The sequence below is a fragment of the Orbicella franksi genome, chromosome 10, assembly GCF_964199315.1.
Source record: "Orbicella franksi chromosome 10, jaOrbFran1.1, whole genome shotgun sequence".
NCBI classification, from domain to species: Eukaryota; Metazoa; Cnidaria; class Anthozoa; order Scleractinia; family Merulinidae; genus Orbicella; species Orbicella franksi.
The window spans coordinates 24048451-24069569 of NC_138154.1; the positions used below are offsets into that span (position 1 = coordinate 24048451).

At 40.3% G+C, this 21119-nt stretch overlaps 1 protein-coding gene across 1 annotated transcript; it reads right to left on the reverse strand.

Annotated features, from left to right (window-relative positions):
- Positions 1–3653: 3653 nt before the first annotated feature.
- LOC145500139 (metal cation symporter ZIP14-like) lies at positions 3654–17537 on the reverse strand. The gene is made up of 8 exons (XM_081479621.1): positions 17280–17537; positions 13330–13524; positions 8772–8940; positions 7860–8087; positions 7075–7181; positions 5437–5604; positions 4821–5094; positions 3654–3883 (listed from the first exon to the last, which is right to left on the reverse strand). Exons 1-8 carry the CDS (start codon positions 17535–17537, stop codon positions 3654–3656), a joined length of 1629 nt encoding a protein of 542 aa, XP_081335747.1.
- Positions 17538–21119: the final 3582 nt, after the last annotated feature.

Below are 21119 nucleotides of genomic sequence, written 5' to 3' on the forward strand. Positions count from 1 at the left end.
AAAATAAAATGTAGAACTTCCAAATTGATATTTCTACGAAAGTGAGAATCGAACGCCCTTACTATACTTGTAAGGTCTGTGGATATGCTCCCCAGCAAATGTTGACGGCAAATTGAAGCGTCTTAGACGAGTTTTCCTCGATTCTAAGCGACAATATGACCCTAGCCCGGCCTTTGTTGACACTTTCATTCCTTAAAATGAAGAGAGGGTAGAATTGCATTCGTTTGCACGAGGCTAAAGAGTTATGAAAATGGCCTGTTTTTATTGTTTGCAACATTTTATATTCGGCTGCTAGGTGTGACCGTTTGATAAGTTGAGTGGTGATCCTGTTCCTGGGTTTTCTGCTTGTGGCTGTGGACATATTCAATTGTTCCCCGCTCTGACGTCAACTTCTCTCAGCCCTTCCCCCCCCCCCCCCCGCCCCTGCCCCCGCCTACTTATTCTATCCGCTTGGAATTTTTCAGCAGTTTAGTAAATACATTAGAGACATGTGAGGATATCAACATAATTTATAGCTTGGTATTAAGACGTATAAAACATCTTTCATAAATCAGATGAAACTAACTCCTACCTGGCTATCGAAACATCTGTGTATCCATTTTTGTTTTATTTACGTTTTAGAGTTGACGTATGCCTTACTGTGTTGTGATCACACAAAGGCAAAACTTCCTGTTTTTGTTTTGTGCTGTTTTCCGCATAAAGTCACTAGACTCTGTTATAAACACTCATTTTCCTTTTGCTCAAAACCACCCGCACCAACTTTTACCCCCACCCTCCCAACCCTTAACTCCCCGTACACGTGTAGTTGACGTGAAGGGTGGAACAAGTAAATGTATCGAAGGCGCCTTACACACCTCTCCTCCTTGATGTCACTAATAAAGCTAACAGTTGCAATTCAAGCCGTTCTTACCTAGTCTTTACGAAAGTAAATAAGGCAATAACCGGTGAATCGTTTGCAACTGAAGAGTTTGTGGTTGTTGTGTCAGAAACTTAACGACGGAAATTACAACTTTAAGAGTTGCATTATTTACAAACTTCTTCACGTCATTTGAAGAATTTCATTTATGCTAACGCTTACTGGGAACAAAATGCCCTGATAAAACTTACAGCCGAAGAGGGAGCTACCTTTGGCAGTAAATGTGTAGTAATACACTCTTTGCCTAGTTCCTGTACGGCTTTCTCCCAGGCCTTCGCGGTCAATTGATTTCTGTGACGTGTCTCAGACGAACGGTCCGGGGTACACTTTTCGCCCCGGATCACGTGACCCGAAACAATTGACCGCGGCGAAATATTTAGGGCTAGGAACTAGGCAAGTACACTCTGACGCTTTACAGCCAATCTAAGATTCTGGAGAGCTTTAACTCGACTTACTTAAACTCCCATCATTAAGCCTAGAGATGTAAAGCCAAGGCAATATCGAGAATTACTTTTAACACTTAAGTGAAAACCCGGTTTAAACTCATACGTTTTTTTCCTTAATTTCCTATCTCCCGATACCTATTGCATCCTATTTGCAGTGTTTTCACTACTTAAGGCATGAAGTTTGCAAAGGAAAATTTCCCTCAAGAACCATCAGTTCGCTTTCGATTCTTTCATAAAACAATGGAATCAAATGGGTTAACGTTATAGCTTGCACATGCGCCGAGTCTTAAACCTTAATGCACAGGTGCTGTGAACCATAAGTACCAAGGACATATTAGTCGATATAATAAAGATCTAATAATACAGATACAGTAGAACTCAGAATATGAATACCAAAGGAAAGAAAAGACATACAAAAGGCACCAGGAACGAGTTGTAACGTGTCCTGACTGCAACTTACGTCTAAACTAAAGAAGCCTAAGGCCCATTCAGATAATCAAATGTCTTGTACCAGATGAGCTCCTGTTCATAACCGAAGATTTACAAGGATCAATAACCAGAAAAAACACATTTTCAAAAATGTCACGCTATCTCGAGGTAAAGGGTGTCCGTAAAGCGGGTCTCACTGGAATACGATACAACACTTGATCAGTTTATGTTAGCCTCGGATTTTCGATGGTTTTCATCGTGACGTCACTACATTCAATGATCTAAATTTCTTAATATTTGATAGTTTTTACATATTCTAGTTCTTCCCTTCAGAATTTTGAATTGTAGCAGTCCTGACAACTTCTATCTAAACCATGTAACTAGGAAAAATACAGAACAAGTTGTCCATAACTTTGAAATTCTATAGCTATCGATTTGACATCTTGTAAAGTAAGACAAACAGTTAACCTTGAAAGAAAGATATATTGGTAGAACTTAAAGCCAGGATTTGAAATTCTGATGACGCCACGAGTAAAACCATCTATAGCTACTGGTTGAAACAACAGGAATTTAATTCACAGAAATTTGCTTTTTGTAAACACCAAGAATAAACATGACGACAAAGCCGAAGAGCATTCCAAAATTTTGAAGGGCAAATGTCTTGAGGTTCTTCCAAATGGAGGCTTGTCCAATTCTTGCGGACATCTTGGAAGCTTCTTCCAGCTGTTAATTAAAGCACAACGGTAAAAACATCATCAATATTTTGTATTTTTTGTAAAATGTATACGGTTCACAAGATATACAGATAAGACCTCTTCCTTACTCCGCCATATTTGGCCCGGATCCACATCAGCTGATTTATGAGCTCAAGATTTCGACCTATGAGGTGATAGTTGATGTGGCCGAAGACCGAATAAAGTATCACCTCATAAATATCGAGACTCAAAAATCTAGTATAGCATTTTTAGTTTAATTCTAACTTATGGCCTGTTTACAAGGAGGGAGGGTTACCCTTTCAAGCGGGTTAACCCTAGCTAGAGAGCATGCAAAGGATAGCCCGGGTTTACAAGCAAAATTTCACAGGTAGGGTAACCCTACAACCCGGGACAACTTAATGCGCGGTTACACGCAAAGGGTCTGGAAACAAGTAGAAAGTTAACTCGGCCGGGTAGGCGGGTTAACCCTAGCTAGAGTGTTTACAACGGAAAAGTTAACCCGCCTGCCAGGGTAACCCTAGCACGCAGATAGGGTAACCCGCCTACCCGGCTAACCCTGGCTGCCTTGTTAACACGACGAAGGAAAAAAAAAAAGAGGAAATGTTTGAGGGTAACCCGCTTGCTATAGTAACCCTCTCTCCTTGTAAACAGGCCCTTAGATATGCCTCAAATAACGGTTCCCAATTATTTCTTATTTTAGGGCCTCTTAACACGACCCGGGTCAGGCTCGAAACAAACTACATGCTATTGCAGACTGACAACCAGGGTTTGTGTTAAGTGGTTATTTTTAGCATTCTCTGCGGTGATTCAACCGGGGTTGAAAATCAACTCGGGCTCGTTTGTGAGGCCGCTGGTATTAAACTTTACGCTTTAGAGATTGCGTGGACTGAATTTTCATTTTAAATTCACTGTTTTGTGTACGCACTCTCATCAGTTTCTTCAACAATTTTGAGTTTTTAATTCAAGAAACCGTGAATGTTCTCTTTTAGCTTCTCGAGAATTTGATTATCCATTTGCTTCTAAATATTTCTTACATTTTCAGAGAAACAGGAAAACGTTGCCATTTTGTTGACCAAGGGCTGATAGTGTGCGATGGCTCAGCCAATCAGATTGCAGCATTTGCATTAGTATATTAGTAGATTTCTACTAATAAATCACAGCCCCATGCTCAAAGAAATATCTACTCACCATGTCAACTAATGAAATGTAAACAAACATTCCTCCAGCAAGTGGATAGATCCACCTGACGGCTGATGTTTTGGTGCCAAGTATCAAGCCAATGATCAGTCCCAGATAACAAGCACAAGCCGAGAGAAAGTTGAATGCCATCGCCATTTTGTACGACATGCCAGCATTGAGAAGAATGGCAAAATCACCTGGGAAACATTTCAGATTCAACAAACATATTAATTCAAAGAGAAAAATGATGTTTTACCGCCCAAGTTGTTGTCAATATGTTATGAAAGAATTGGTTCATGCTTAGCGTGCGTACATCGAGTTATGGACACACGCGGGAAGTTTGGAGAGTACGAGAGAAGCGTAAGAGTACGTTGCTCGAGGCGACAACCGAGAGACGGAAACTCTAGCTTCTTGAGTGCTCTCCAAACATCCCACGTGCATAACTTGACTGATATGCGCACGTTAAGCATGAACCAATTCTTTTTTGTAACGTATCGACAACAACTTGGGTACTAAAACATGTTTTATTTGTGATTGATTACAAAGGTCTCACAATGCTCGATGAAGGAAAACAAAGGATTCTATTGCCTGGCTAAAAGCACGCCACAATCAGTTGAGCAGCCGTTGAACGAAAACGCTTCATCTAGTTTCTAAAATTGCCAGTGAAAACTTCTCTTCTTCGAATTAATTATAATGAAAAATGTAGGCGAACAAAGTCAAAAACACTCCATGAAAATTAGGCAAACGAAGTAAAATACTCAAGTTTTAGTCTTAGCTTGGCAAAAGTCAAAGGCTCGAAGTAGGGTTTGGATTGTTCAGAATGATGTGCACATGGCCGAAACTTTAGCAAAAGGTTCTCGCAGCTAAACTCCACGGAAATATTGCAGCTAAAATGAACCTGCATATACGTCATGTTATACACGCATGGCTGTGCGTATATAGAGATTTCTACCAAATGGCTCAATAGGAATTAGGTAGGACCAGCGCGCACGTTGTGTATGCTACTTATGTATCTAACATGCGAGCGCCAGAGAGGTACGAAAGTAAAGGATTGACACCCCTATACCAAAACAAACATCAACAGATTGCTTTGTACATAAAAGTGAGAAAACTACATCAAGTAATGATTTTTACCAAGTTCATGTGGTAGCTCTTCGCAAAGTATCGCCAGTGAGGTACTGATGCCAAAGTAAGTTGAACTGGAATATGACGCTCCAATGGCTAAGCCGTCAATAAAGTTATGAAGGCCGTCACCAATGATTATCATCCAAGCAACAGGGGCCACTTTTCTCTTTCTGTCAGTGCTCACAATAACCTGTGCATACGATACAAGGAACTGATCAAGATTGGATCTTGTTTGCTTTCTTGAGCAAACACGTCCTGTAGTGACTCTCTGCCTGCACAGTGTCTAGTATAAAGGAGCTCAATCATGGGATTTTGAGTTATTTCGACCACGTACAAAATTGTTATTATTTCAAGTGAAGGAAGCCTGAAAATAGTAGTTTACTAAGATAGAACAACACTAGAGAGATAATAATAAACCATAAAGGACCAAGGATGGTTTAGGATGGAGAAGATTAGCACGATTACAAACGACGAAAAATTTAGGCTAAACTTCTCTAGATTCGCAAACCGTGACGTAGCTCCTTAAGTCTCGGCTTCGACTTCCTTATAAGGAAAGGTTCCTTCAAAAAGCAGTGTACTGTTTATTACGTTGCACAAAAATTTGTTTACACTGTAAGTACCTCACCTCGCATTCATTTAAACTTCTCTCTTCCACTGATCCATTGATGACATTCCGTGGAATGTCGCTCATACTACGAAGAGATAAATGTTGATCGGGCTTCCTGTTGTGAAGTTGGAGCTGCACTTCGGCAATTCCTGAGCCAAGTAATTCACTTTTGCCATCATTTATCGCCTTAGAAAGAGAACAATTGCTTCTTTAGCATATGCCACATGAGTACGACAACGCGCAAAGTTCGTTGACTGTGATCTATCAACATTAGCATTATCTATTTGAAACTCACAATCTTATTGGCTACACAAGCACCGTTTATTAATAAACGTCAAAGTCCAAGATAAGGGGTCAGGAAGCAGCTCTTAGTCCTCAAATTAATGGCTCGATACCCTTTGAGAGGACAATAGAACAAACAACAATAACTTTACATCTCCCCTAGCTTGCCCCAAAACAATAACAGCTGCTAACAAGCAAATGAATTACAAGCTTAGCATTGCTGGTACACCTCCGATGATAAGTGCCCACGTCTAACTATAGCAACCTATATCATTATCTCAGAAGCATTATATTTTTAAAAAAATGTATAGTCACGTGTTAGCTTGAGTATCAGGCTTTTGCAATTGGAGAGTGTGACGAAGAGAACTAAAGAAGGAAGGCCTGATACTCAGGTTAGTCACGAGTGTGAAGGATTTTCTATTCATTTTCCCTCCACGTCGCAGGTGTGGTTCCATTAATTTGACTTATATACGTTTTATGACGTTATTCCTATGGCCAGCTAAATCGGTGTAAAAATTTGTATTAAAAAGACCATATTTGTATTCTCGGTATAGGACTGGAACTAGCTTGCAACCGAAGCTAATGCGGGGAATCTTTTCAAATGTAAATGACGTTAATCTCTTTTTAATGATATTCCCCCACATTAGCCTCCATTGCAAGCTAGGTCCAGTCCAATACCGAGAATACGTATATGACGTATTGTTTTCACAATTTCACCAATTCCACACAGGAAACAATTTTGCATAATTGAAACATCGTTTTGTTCAGTCCAGCGGTTTGCTGTTGGAATTTGAATATAAAACAGATCAAAATTAAGATTGGCTGAACACAGCGTTCAACCCTGGGGGAGGACTTCCAAATAAAAACGACGGGCGTGCTCGTCGCAGCCTTTAGGGGTTAAAAAAGCGTTTTTGGCACCTCTTATATTGTTCAGTCGCAAAAAACAAAAACAAAAACAAAAAAACACGCAGCAGAAGCTAATTTTGCGGTACGTTTTAGGGTGTTGAGCCGAAAAAAAATTTACGACAAGAGACATTTGACAATCAACTGATTTATGACAATGCTTTTATAAACTTTCCGAGTAGATGGTACTCGAAGCGGTCGTCTTTACTATTATAAAAAAATTATGAAATAAAGTGTCAGTTTATCTGTTGTTTTAGAATTATCTCTTTTTCAAGACACGCCCAAAAAACAGGTTGTTGGTACCTCTTAGGGGTTCTTTTCAAAAATTCCAAGGAGTACCCCTTTTATATGGGAGGCCCTCCGGGGCGTTCAACTGCTTGTTTTGACAAGCTCTTACTGAAAAATAAGTCTGTTAGCGAAATACTTTAAAAATCCCCGTACAGTAAACGAGGACAGAATTTGTCGACTTACCTCCGTCTGTTTGTTTTCTGATACAGACTTGTCTTTGAATCTGACGATCATTTTCATGACATATTCCAGGAGAAAAAACAAGTAGATTCCACTGACAATGACCAAACCTATCCACAAATTAGCAAGACCGCGTATTTGATATGCCTGCCAAACAAGAGAGCATTAATTAGATTCACTGTGGCGATGTTCTGCTACACAATAAAAGAATGCAGGATAAAAGCGTAGTCTTGTTAAAGTCTTTTGCAAAGTAGGCATGTAGGCTAGAACTGAATTTCTTCCAACACAGACACTGCAAAATGTATGTAAAATATAATTATAACGAATAAGACAATAGGACGCTTTTTCGTTATGTTTATGTCATGCACCAAAAGCCGTATTAGGAAAAGGTTTTCCTTTTATTTTGCACCAAGAGAATGGAAAGTCTAATTTCTTTCACAGATTGGGCGCTTGAAGCGCTGCTACTTCAGTGCTTCAATCATCGAAAATGCGCATACAATACTACCAGTATCACTTTTTAAATTATACTTCGGAGACAGATCAGGCGGATGTGGTCGAGCCACGTCAGCCATGGTTTGTAAGTTCTTTTTTGGCGAGACGCAGTTGAATCAAAATATCCGCGGCTAGAACAAACGAGTCTGGTATGCTGCCAAAACGATCCAAAAAGGCATGATTAAGAATCTGCCGTACCTAAATTTGGCCATAAATCAGATCGCATGCGATACCGTCGATGTCACAGAGTGTCCACAGAATATCAGAACAACACACACAGCCTTTAGTTGTCTAGCTAAAATATATCGTAAACCTGTAGAAAGACCACTCACAAGATGTCCAGGAAACACTCACGTGTGGAATAAGATGGAAAAATCCACTCCCACTCAGTACACCAACAGCAAGCGACACCATAAACAACAGCAGAATCTTGTAAAATGATTGGTTCATGAATGGCACGACAAAGGCTCCAAGTAGAGATGCACAGCTGATGATAGTTACTGACAAGAACCCAAATCCCCACGCTGAAAACAATTGTATAATAAACATTCTGAACCCTACGATAAAAGATAAAACAATCAACATCCCTGATCACAGTGGATTCATCGGTTCCTTTGAAGAACCACGAGTGATCTTGAGTCAATGATCCCGATCTAAATGAACCTTAAGGAGCGCAACATTAAAGCGATGAAGATTTAGTCGAGCCGTGTTTTTAGACAAATGAGTCGGAGAAAGAAAGTAAAATTGGCGATGTGCTTACTTCTTTTTGTGGGAGGTGCCATGGCCTCATGGTTCGTGCGCTCGTCTCCGGATCGAGCGGTCTGGGTTCGAGCCCTGGCCGGGGATATTGTGTTGTGTTCTTAGGAAAGACACTTTACTCTCACGGTGCCTGTCACCACCCAGGTGTATAAATGGGTAACGGCGAATGAAATGCTGGGGGTAACCCTACGATGGAATAGCATCCCATCCAGGAGGGAGTAAAAATACTTCTAGTCGCTCCATGCTACTGAAACCGCGATAAGCTCCGGCCTGATGAGCCACTTGGCTCGTATGCAGACTTTGCGTTTACTTCTTTTTACGTGACGCGTGATTGGTGAAAAAATTTTACGTGATGCGTGATTTAATAGAAAAATTCAGTGTTATGCGTGATTGTTACCCCCCCCCTGCCACCCTCTTGTAAGCAAGCTACTTATTACTGATTGTGTTACCTCGAGCTTTGCTCTGCTTTGCATCTTCTTTCGTCTCTACGCTTTCATCCAAACAAGCTTGACTTTCAATTTGCTGCACTATCGCTGGGCAGACTTTTTCAAATTTATCCGAATTCAATCCACTGGTGTCAACGGAAAAGGATTCAAACAGTTCTTTGGCTGAATAGCACTGCAATAAAATCAATTCATATAGAACATTTTCACATTTAATAATGGCAAGAATATTAATAATAATAATAATGATAATAATAATAGCAATAATAACGATGATAATAAGAATGACGATGATGATGTCATTATTCATCGTGATGTAATATGGGACAGATGCATTTTACTCGTTTGTCTCCCGATGGAGTCATTTTGAGATGTTGATCGCGGCGTTTCGACTGCTATGCTGCTAGACGTCATCAGGCGATGAGGTCAATTGATACGTGTCGCTATTTGTAGCACCTTAGTTCGCTGTCATTGGTGCATTTCGATCCTCATTGTTATTCCAACTTTGTGACGCTGTTCCCTCAAAGGTCCGCATTGTAACTGACCGGCTGTTGTGCTTTTTGATTGTAGATATCTATGCTTTAGGAATTTCGATTCCACTATCTCTATTGATGTTATTCGGACAAAGTCTAATGTGGATAGCTTCCTTGACCCTTCGTGTGTACCAGTGAGGGTCACGATCAATAAACTTGACTTTGTCTTAAATGAGTAAATCCCCCGTCTCGTTGGCGTGCTCTGAAAAGTGCGGAGGTTTGCGTACAATAGTAAATGAATAACTAGCCCCGAAGTGTTAAAAGTGGTTTTCAGCTTTCACACGATAACATACTAATGAATGGTGCGAGAGGCATGGAATTAAGGTCATCCTGTCCATAAGCAAGCTGTCGAGGGAGCAAACCTCACAAACAATGTTTTGAGAGTTTCTCGTGTAAAAGAGAACATTTTTACTAATATTAACTGAATAACAGAGAAAAAATTTCAGATTCTAAAGGTTCACGACCTAGATAATTGTGTCCTTTACCAATCTTGAAAATTTGACAACATTCGGTTGAAACCCAATGTAGATATCGTGTGCAAGCTATTGGTGATCCGTCTATTTAGTCATTTTGAGAAATTAGGCTTTAAAGTTTTATTTGGGTGTCCGGGAACCCAACTTAGCCCTGTGAACGGGGGGGAAGGTGACAGAGGCAGGGGGAGGGGGTATATCGAAAGGTTTTACATCAATGTTCCATTGAATACCTGAATACACACCAGTCATAGAAATGTTAACCAAGTATAAGGAGCGTGTAAGATAGTAGAGGAAACAATGCTCAGGACTATGATACAAAATTCTCACAAGTACACATCTCGTAAAGTATCATTAAAATGTATTGAACTGGATCCATTTTGTGAGAACTATTGCACTGTAAACAACCGTTGCTATGGGTGTTGCTATGTTGAAATATAGCTACCAGTTAGCAGATTTCTTAATTTAAACGTTAATCATAACAATTACAATTTCCTCAAATGTGATTGGTGCATAAACTGCTGTATTTTGCTCTAATTAATCTGCAAAGTTGTAATCGGACAGTGTAATCGGACAGTTGGGTGTAATCTGGCACCTGTAATCGGACAGTTACATGAGCCAATCATTTTAAGTCCTCTCCACTAAATCCACCAGCACAGCATTGATTACAATCACTACAGTAACCATTTCAAGAGACTGACTTTGTAAACTTTGGAGGTTTAGTCTCTGGTGACTGTTTTGAAAGAAACTTAACCGCCATTTTGCAAGCTATTCTCCATATTTTTAATTATGATATTTAAAAATGACTATTAAAAGCTCTTTTGCAAATGAAATTTTTACTTTTGTGGGAAATTGTAATGGTTATGATTAATTGGTAACAGGACATCGTGTCGTCCAATTCAGTCTGTAATCACACTCGTGATTAACAAATCGGACTCCCGCTTCGCGGTCCTCCGATATTGTTTATCACTCGTATGATTTCAGACCGAATTGGACTCCACTCAGTCCTATTACCATTATAAATCAAGCAATAATTAGAGCAAAGTTGTTTCAAAATACGTTTCGCAAATGGTCAGAGATGTTGAATCCCCGTGTTTCGAAAAAATGGCTTCTTGGACAAAAATTTATATCTGGGGGTGTAAGATCACCTTAAGTATGCTTTTAAAAATTAATAGAGATTCAGTTTCTTTCAAGCATGACGGTAAATTATTAAAACCTTGCGCTCCGCAACCTTTCTTAGCAGTTTCTGTATAAACTTATGGGTGTAAAATGTGAAGACCGCTGCGCCTAGTAGAATAATTATGTTTAACTTGATACTAGAGTGGAAAAACCAAACCCTATTTGAGACCAAATGGACAAAATCGATACCCAATTTCTGACCAAAACGGCTAAAAAACATACCCTTTGGGGCCAAACATACCTGTATAGCCCAAATAAGGGAGTTTCATGGTTTCATGGTTGCATGGTTGCATGGTTGCATGGTTGCATGGTTGCATGGTTGCATGGTTGCATGGTTGCATGGTTGCATGGTTGCATGGTTGCATGGTTGCATGGTTGCATGGTTGCATGGTTGCATGGTTGCATGGTTTCATGGTTTCATGATTTCATGGTTGCATGGTTTCATGGTTTCATAAGTGTCATGGTTTATTGATTCAAAGGTTTCATAGATTCAGATTTCAGATTTTTTTTTATTAATTGACACTATTTACAGACATATTTCACTATCGCACACTATTACAAAAAATTCATTAATTAAAATAAGGTTTCATAGGTTTCATGGTTTCATAGGTTTCATAGTTTTCGTGGTTTCATAGTTTTCGTGGGTTCATAGTTTTCGTGGTTTCACAGGTTTCATGGTTTCAAAGGTTTCATAGTTTTCGTGGTTTCATAGGTTTCGTGGTTTCGTGGTTTCGTGGTTTCATGGTTTCATAGGTGTCATGGTTTTATAGGTTTCACACTGAAGTTTCATGGTTTCATAGGTTTCGTAGGTTTCGTGGTTTCATAAGTTTCATGGTTTCATAGGTTTCGTGGTTTCATAGGTTTCGTGGTTTCATAAGTTTCATGGTTTCATAAGTTTCATGGTTTCATAGGTTTCGTGGTTTCGAGGTTTCGTGGTTTCATGGGTTCATAGGTTTCATAGGTTTGGTGGTTTGGTGGTTTCATAGGTTTCATGGTTTCATAAGGTTTCATGGTTTCAAAGGCTTCATTGGTTTCGTGGTTTCATAGGTTTCATGGTTTCATAAGTTTCATGGTTTCAAAGGTTTCATTGGTTTCGTGGTTTCATAGGTTTCATGGTTTCGTGGTTTCATGGTTTCATAGGTTTCATAGGTTTGGTGGTTTGGTGGTTTCATAGGTTTTATGGTTTCGTAAGGTTTCATGGTTTCATAAGGTTTCATGGTTTCGTAGGTTTGATGCGTTCAAAGGTTTCATGGTTTCATAAGTTTCATGGTTTCAAAGGTTTCGTGGTTTCATAGGTTTCATGGTTTCGTCGGTTTTATATATGGTTTCGCAGGTTTTATGGTTCCATGGTTTCATAGGTTTCATGGTTTTACAGTTTTTATAGTTTAATATGTTTGAAACCATGAAACCTATGAAACCACGATACCTATGAAACCACGAAACATATAAAACCACGAAACCTATGACACCTCGAATCCTGTGAAACCACGAAACCCGTGAAACCACGAAACCCGTGAAACCACGAAACCGATGAACCACGAAACCTGTGAAACCACGAAACTTTTGAAACCTCGAAACCTATGAAACCACGAAACCTGTGAAACCACGAAACCTATGAAACCATGAAACTTATGAAACCACGAAACCTATGAAGCCATGAAACCTATGAAACCATGAAACCTATGAACCATGATTCATGATGATTAATCATTAATGCATATATTCGTGATTAATTTACATATAATTTGCATATATTCGTGATCCGTAACACTAAGTAATAACCGAGCGGTGGAAATCAGAAATAGGCGAAGAAGGGAGACAAATTAAAACTTTCTAAAAAGATAACTACAGGCTAAAGCCTGTTTTGGAATTAACAGATATAGTAAAGTCGCACACGCTTTTTACTGGCTTCGGATCTTCCGTTAACGTAGAAATTTATTACACCCAATGGTAGCTCGAAACACGGTGACTGAAAATAACAAAATTACAAACACGGGAATGAACATAAAATAACTAACAACGACCGAACATGAAGAATGCAGAAAAGCGGCAAAGCGAAATAAACGAAGAAACTTACAAGAAGAATGTGAAGAACCAAAGACGAACCGAAAACCAGAGACGCTCGCAGAACCCAATGACGCTACTAACTGAAATAAATTACACGCAAACCGAACTTATAGAGTATGCAAATGAACATAACATATACAAAAAGGGCACAAAACAAAAGAAACTAATTACGCGAAACTAGAAGCACGAACAAATGTCACAAATTCTGGCGCCTACATATAGTAAATAGACATTAACCAGTGAATATCATGAATACAAAACAACGGAAAAGTTAAATAAATAAAAAAACCAAAACAAACTTTAATTTGCCATTACCTTTGTCTTGTCACTCTCTCTGGCCTGTTCATTTGAAGATGAGCCGATGTTAAGTTCCTTGAGGAGTAAATTGAACTGTTGTGAGTTCATGGAATTGTTTGAGCCAAATTCGTCGAAGATACTCTCGACAAATGTTTCCGGCGCAGATAAATTTACACTTCTCACATGATGCGACAAAGCGTGACATTCCTCCGGCTGAATAATCGCAGAAAACGAAAGAAAAGCTAAAAACTGGTAAACTGCCTTAGTTGATCTCATTACGATTCTGCTTTCATTTGAAGGTCACAAAAGCTCAGAGAGAACACAACACGCACTAACGCGATCGACTTGATTTGGAAATTATTTTAGCCCCAGGGTGAATGCAAATATATACAAGGGACTCCTTGTACCGCCCTTATTAGATTTGCATAATGTTTTGGGATAATTTGTTGAGCTAGATCTTGAATTTTAATTACCTTGACATGAGATCTGTTGTTCTTTTTCTTTCGGAAGTGCAATGGAGGACCTCATGGAGGCGGAGAGAAAAAAAATTTCTTTTTCTCTCTCCCATCGGTTTCTTGACTTTGCAGCCGGCACCTGATCGCAGGTCGGATAGCTGCTTTGCATTAATTCTTTATGACAAGTTTGAAACTGTGTGTAGGCAATAGTACGAATATGAGCTTGTACAAGAAGGGTTTACACTACGAGTGATACAACCCCTGCATGATAAGTTGTTTACAAGTGGTGAGAAAATAAACAAGACGAGAGAGAGGTCGAGGATTGTTATCACTGTTGATGGCAACGAAATGGGTAACGAATGAAAGAGTAACGATATATCGGCCGAGTCTGTCAGAGTATTATAAACAGTCTCGTAAATGGCCAGCTTATATATCAAGGCTAATTAAGTGTATGAGAAAGTAGTGTAACATGATGTAATCAAAGGAAAATTGTTTCTCTAGAGGCTTTGGAATTGTATCATTTATGCCAGGCTTTAGGTTCTTGATGTAAGAAAGCCTCAAGCTATGCTAATTGCTATCAGTTGTCATTACGGTCAATGACCTCAAAGTTATTGTGAACAGCGGTCTTTGAGATTGACAACTGTAAACCTTTCCTCAACAATGATAACAGTCCTGGGACTCGTTTTGTGTCTTCGAGATTCCACATTGTCAGATGGCCGAATCTGGATTTCACCAGTGGAGAGGGGTTGATATTTGTAGTGGCCATGTTGTGCCATATACCGTCTCTGGTGACTGTTTTGAAAGAAACTTAACCGCCATTTTGCAAGCTATTCTCCATATTTTTAATTATGATATTTAAAAATGACTATTAAAAGCTCTTTTGCAAATGAAATTTTTACTTTTGTGGGAAATTGTAATGGTTATGATTAATTGGTAACAGGACATCGTGTCGTCCAATTCAGTCTGTAATCACACTCGTGATTGACAAATCGGACTCCCGCTTCGCGGTCCTCCGATATTGTTTATCACTCGTATGATTTCAGACCGAATTGGACTCCACTCAGTCCTATTATCGTTATAAATCAAGCAATAATTAGAGCAAAGTTGTTTCAAAATACGTTTCGCAAATGGTCAGAGATGTTGAATCCCCGTGTTTCGAAAAAATGGCTTCTTGGACAAAAATTTATATCTGAGGGTGTAAGATCACCTTAAGCATGCTTTTAAAAATTAATAGAAATTCAGTTTCTTTCAAGCATGACGGTAAATCATTAAAACCTTGCGCTCCGCAACCTTTCTTAGCAGTTTCTGTATAAACTTATGGGTGTAAAATGTGAAGACCGCTGCGCCTAGTAGAATAATTATGTTTAACTTGATACTAGAGTGGAAAAACCAAACCCTATTTGAGACCAAATGGACAAAATCGATACCCAATTTCTGACCAAAACGGCTAAAAAACATACCCTTTGGGGCCAAACATACCTGTATAGCCCGAATAAGGGAGTTTCACGGTTTCACGGTTTCACGGTTTCACGGTTTCACGGTTTCACGGTTTCACGGTTTCACGGTTTCACGGTTTCACGGTTTCACGGTTTCACGGTTTCACGGTTTCACGGTTTCACGGTTTCACGGTTTCATGGTTTCATGGCTTCATAGGTTCAAGGTTTCATAGGTTTCATGGTTTCATTGTTTCATAGATTTCCTGGTTTCATGGTTTCATAAGTGTCATGGTTTATTGATTCATAGGTTTCATAGATTCAGATTTCAGATTTTTTTTTATTAATTGACACTATTTACAGACATATTTCACTATCGCACACTATTACAAAAAATTCATTAATTAAAATAAGGTTTCATAGGTTTCATGGTTTCATAGTTTTCGTGGGTTCATAGTTTTCGTGGTTTCACAGGTTTCATGGTTTCAAAGGTTTCATAGTTTTCGTGGGTTCATAGTTTTCGTGGGTTCATAGTTTTCGTGGTTTCACAGGTTTCATGGTTTCAAAGGTTTCATAGTTTTCGTGGTTTCATAGGTTTCATGGTTTCGTTGTTTCATGGTTTCATAAGTGTCATGGTTTTATAGGTTTCACACTGAAGTTTCATGGTTTCATAGGTTTCGTAGGTTTCGTGGTTTCACAAGTTTCATGGTTTCATAGGTTTCGTGGTTTCATAAGTTTCATGGTTTCATAGGTTTCATGGTTTCGAGGTTTCGTGGTTTCATGGTTTCATAGGTTTCATAGGTTTGGTGGTTTGGTGGTTTCATAGGTTTTATGGTTTCGTAAGGTTTCATGTTTTCATAAGGTTTCATGGTTTCATAAGTTTCATGGTTTCAAAGGTTTCATTGGTTTCGTGGTTTCATAGGTTTCATGGTTTCGTGGTTTCATGGTTTCATAGGTTTCATAGGTTTGGTGGTTTGGTGGTTTCATAGGTTTTATGGTTTCGTAAGGTTTCATGGTTTCATAAGGTTTCATGGTTTCGTAGGTTTCATGCGTTCAAAGGTTTCATGGTTTCATAAGTTTCATGGTTTCAAAGGTTTCGTGGTTTCATAGGTTTCATGGTTTCGTCGGTTTGATATATGGTTTCGCAGGTTTTATGGTTCCATGGTTTCATAGGTTTCATGGTTTTACAGTTTTTATAGTTTAATATGTTTGAAACCATGAAACCTATGAAACCACGATACCTATGAAACCACGAAACATATAAAACCACGAAACCTATGACACCTCGAATCCTGTGAAACCACGAAACCGATGAACCACGAAACCTGTGAAACCACGAAACTTTTGAAACCTCGAAACCTATGAAACCACGAAACCTGTGAAACCACGAAACCTATGAAACCACGAAACCTATGAAACCATGAAACTTATGAAACCACGAAACCTATGAAGCCATGAAACCTATGAAACCATGAAACCTATGAACCATGATTCATGATGATTAATCATTAATGCATATATTCGTGATTAATTTACATATAATTTGCATATATTCGTGATCCGTAACACTAAGTAATAACCGAGCGGTGGAAATCAGAAATAGGCGAAGAAGGGAGACAAATTAAAACTTTCTAAAAAGATAACTACAGGCTAAAGCCTGTTTTGGAATTAACAGATATAGTAAAGTCGCACACGCTTTTTACTGGCTTCGGATCTTCCGTTAACGTAGAAATTTATTACACCCAATGGTAGATCGAAACACGGTGACTGAAAATAAGACGAATGTGAAGAACCAAAGACGAACCGAAAACCAGAGATGCTCGCAGAACCCAATGACGCTACTAACTGAAATAAATTACACGCGAACCGAACTTATAGAGTATGCAAATGAACATAACATATACAAAAAGGGCACAAAACAAAAGAAACTAATTACGCGAAACTAGAAGCACGAACAAATGTCACAAATTCTGGCGCCTACATATAGTAAATAGACATTAACCAGTGAATATCATGAATACAAAACAACGGAAAAGTTAAATAAATAAAAAAACCAAAACAAACTTTAATTTGCCATTACCTTTGTCTTGTCACTCTCTCTGGCCTGTTCATTTGAAGATGAACCGATGTTAAGTTCCTTGAGGAGTAAATTGAACTGTTGTGAGTTCATGGAATTGTTTGAGCCAAATTCGTCGAAGATACTCTCGACAAATGTTTCCGGCGCAGATAAATTTACACTTCTCACATGATGCGACAAAGCGTGACATTCCTCCGGCTGAATAATCGCAGAAAACGAAAGAAAAGCTAAAAACTGGTAAACTGCCTTAGTTGATCTCATTACGATTTTGCTTTCATTTGAAGGTCACAAAAGCTCAGAGAGAACACAACACGCACTAACGCGATCGACTTGATTTGGAAATTATTTTAGCCCCAGGGTGAATGCAAATATATACAAGGGACTCCTTGTACCGCCCTTATTAGATTTGCATAATGTTTTGGGATAATTTGTTGAGCTAGATCTTGAATTTTAATTACCTTGACATGAAATCTGTTGTTCTTTTTCTTTCGGAAGTGCAATGGAGGACCTCATGGAGGCGGAGAGAAAAAAAATTTCTTTTTCTCTCTCCCATCGGTTTCTCGACTTTGCAGCCGGCACCTGATCGCAGGTCGGATAGCTGCTTTGCATTAATTCTTTATGACAAGTTTGAAACTGTGTGTAGGCAATAGTACGAATATGAGCTTGTACAAGAAGGGTTTACACTACGAGTGATACAACCCCTGCATGATAAGTTGTTTACAAGTGGTGAGAAAATAAACAAGACGAGAGAGAGGTCGAGGATTGTTATCACTGTTGATGGCAACGAAATGGGTAACGAATGAAAGAGTAACGATATATCGGCCGAGTCTGTCAGAGTATTACAAACAGTCTCGTAAATGGCCAGCCTATATATCAAGGCTAATTAAGTGTATGAGAAAGTAGTGTAACATGATGTAATCAAAGGAAAATTGTTTCTCTGGAGGCTTTGGAATTGTATCATTTATGCCAGGCTTTAGGTTCTTGATGTAAGAAAGCCTCAAGCTATGCTAATTGCTATCAGTTGTCATTACGGTCAATGACCTCAAAGTTACTGTGAACAGCGGTCTTTGAGATTGACAACTGTAAACCTTTCCTCAACAATGATAACAGTCCTGGGACTCGTTTTGTGTCTTCGAGATTCCACATTGTCAGATGGCCGAATCTGGATTTCACCAGTGGAGAGGGGTTGATATTTGTAGTGTCGGGCGGTACAGGCGACTCAAACAATATCGAGAGCTCAATGAACACAGTCTTTATTCCCGAGCTTGATCACGAGGACTTCGTGTTACAACAACAACATGATCTGGGGAACCCGGATGTAGTTTCCCTCAGGGAGGGCCTAGGTACAAGTGACAGGCCAACATCCCCCCTTCTTTGAAAAGAAAAGAAATAGTAATAATAAATAAAAACAGAGTAAAGTAGGCAATATCAGCCTTATATAAGATTCTGTTCTGACTGTTATCATGGAAGGTTCTGCAACCGTGTTGTTATGCAGCGCAAACGTTAATGGCCGGCATTACTTGAGTTCAAAGTCTTTGAACCTAGTTGGTGGTTTGATGAGTCTTGTGCGTGTTCGCACTTCGGGTTGGTGATCCCTTGGCGGTTCTTGGGTTGTAGCAGGAGGTGTGTCGGTAGACAGCGCACTTTGGTCCGTGTCTGGTGTACTGGGTTCTTGTGTTTGTGGCGGGGAAGAGGTGTCGAGATCAGGGCTGCTGTTACTTGTGTCCGACGAGGGAGGTGGTTGCTGTTTGGGCTGATTAGTGGGCATGTTCAGCTCTGATCCTAGAGGATTGTAGTGATGTGCAAGACTGTGTCCTGGTCGAGGCAGGAGTGTAGGTGGAGTGGAGGGTGGTGTTGGGGGAGGAGGAGGTGCTGCACGCCTGATGTGTATCCGATTTCGTCGAATGGTACTGTGGGGCGTTTGTATGGTGTAAGATCTTGAGTGGCGTTTTTCAGCGACACGGCCATACGCCCATGGGTTGCCTGGTTTGCTTGTCGGTGGTCGTGCATACACAAATTCACCAATGTTGATTATATTGTGCTCTGGACCCGCGATCTTGTCATAGTGAGCTTTACTGGCGTTGCGTTTGGCTTTGATTTCTGCTGATACAGTGTCACGGTTGATTACCATGGGCTCGAGAAGGTGGTCAGGTGTTGGGAGCATTGTGCGTGTCCGGCGGCTCACCATGCGTTGGGCCGGAGAGTAGGTGTGGCCCTTTGGTGGTGTGTTTCTGTAGTTGAGCAAGGCGATTTGGACGTCACCTGATTTCTTTAGCATTGACTCCGATACTTTCACTGCTGCCTCTGCTTGACCGTTGCCTTGGGAGTGGTAGGGACTTGAGGTGGTATGTTTGAACCCGTATAGAGAGGCAAAGTCCATGTAATCCTTACTGGTGAATTGTGGTCCCTTGTCTGTGTGGCAGATACGTGGAACGCCAAACCTGGCAAAATGAGCTTTGGTTTTGTTGATGACTGATGTTGCCAAAGTGTCGTCAAGTTCATCCACTTCGATCCAATCAGAAAAATGGCACACTGTTACAAGGTAGGCTTTCTGTCTGTGCATGAAGATGTCTTGGTTGATGATCTGCCATGGTAGTGTTGGAATCGGGAGTGATCTCATAGGTTCTTTTGTTGACTTTGATCCATACTGTGCGCAGGTACTGCAGTTGTTGCACATATCAAAAACTGCTTGTCTCATCCCGGGCCAGAATAGTACTTCTCGTGCCATGCGTACATTTGACTCAGGACCAAAGTGGTTTGCATGGATTTTCAGCAGCATTTCAGCTTGCATGGACTGCGGTATCATAACTTGTGCGCCTTTGTAGATGAGGCCATTGTCAGTGGTTAGCTCGTCTCTGTAGGTCCAGTATGCTCGTAGTGGTTGTGGTAGCTGCTTTCTGTCATCTGGCCAGCCTTGGGCGATTGTGGCCAATAACTTGGAGAGGTGTTCATCCTTTTTGGTCTCGTCGCGTAGGCGAGATTCGGTGGTTTCTGTGAGGCGAGGGTTGCGGGTATCGGATTCCTCTGTGAGTTCGGTCCTGAATACTTCAAAGTCTGTGACCCTGGCATGTACTGGGGTAGGCAGTGCTGCTCTTGAAAGAGTGTCTGCCAGGTAGAGCGAGGTTCCTTTCTTGTATTTGATGGTGAAGCGGTATCTCTGCAGTCTCATTAGCATTTTCTGTAGCCGTGCTGGGGCTTTATGGAGAGGCTTTTTGCAGATGGTCTCAAGTGGCTGGTGGTCGGTGTGAACTTCTATGTCAGATTTGCCATAGAGCCAGTGGTCGAATTTTCCAAATGCGTTACAAATGGCCAGGCACTCTTTTTCGATTTGGGAGTATCGTTGCTCTGTTGCGTTGAGGCTGTTTGATGTGTATGCTACAGGTTGGAGGCGTCCTTCACTATTGGGCTGAAGAAGAGCACCGCCCAGGCCTTCTTCACTTGCATCGACTTGAAGTGTGACCGGTTTACTGAGGTCATAGTATTGGAGCACTGGTGCAGTGGAAATGAGGTGTTTGGCTTTGTTAAATGCGTCATCTTGTGCTTGTGCCCACATAAAGGGGGTATCTGACTTGGTGAGTTGGGTGAGAGGTCGGATAATGGTGCTGAGGTTCGGACAATAGGGTGAGAGATAGTTGGCCATTCCTACGAATCGCTGAACACCTGCTTTGTTTCGGGGTGGGGCCATTGCTGAGATTGCTGCTATCTTGTCTGGGTCTGCTTGCATTCCTCGATCAGTTATGACATTGCCCATGAATTTGACTTGTGTTAGTTTGAACTGTAGTTTGCTCTGGTTTAGTTTTATGTTCTTTTTTGAGCAGCGCTCCATAAGCGCGACAAGACGGC

Coding starts and splice junctions, on each gene's coding strand:
- LOC145500139 (XM_081479621.1), bottom strand. CDS start 17,537: ATGAGATCAACTAAGGCAGTTTACCAGTTTTTAGCTTTTCTTTCGTTT. Junction 8,941..13,329: donor GAGAGAGTGACAAGACAAAG/GTAATGGCAAAT, acceptor ATTTTATTGCAG/TGCTATTCAGCCAAAGAACT. Junction 7,182..7,859: donor CAGGTTTACGATATATTTTA/GCTAGACAACTA, acceptor ATTTGTGGATAG/GTTTGGTCATTGTCAGTGGA.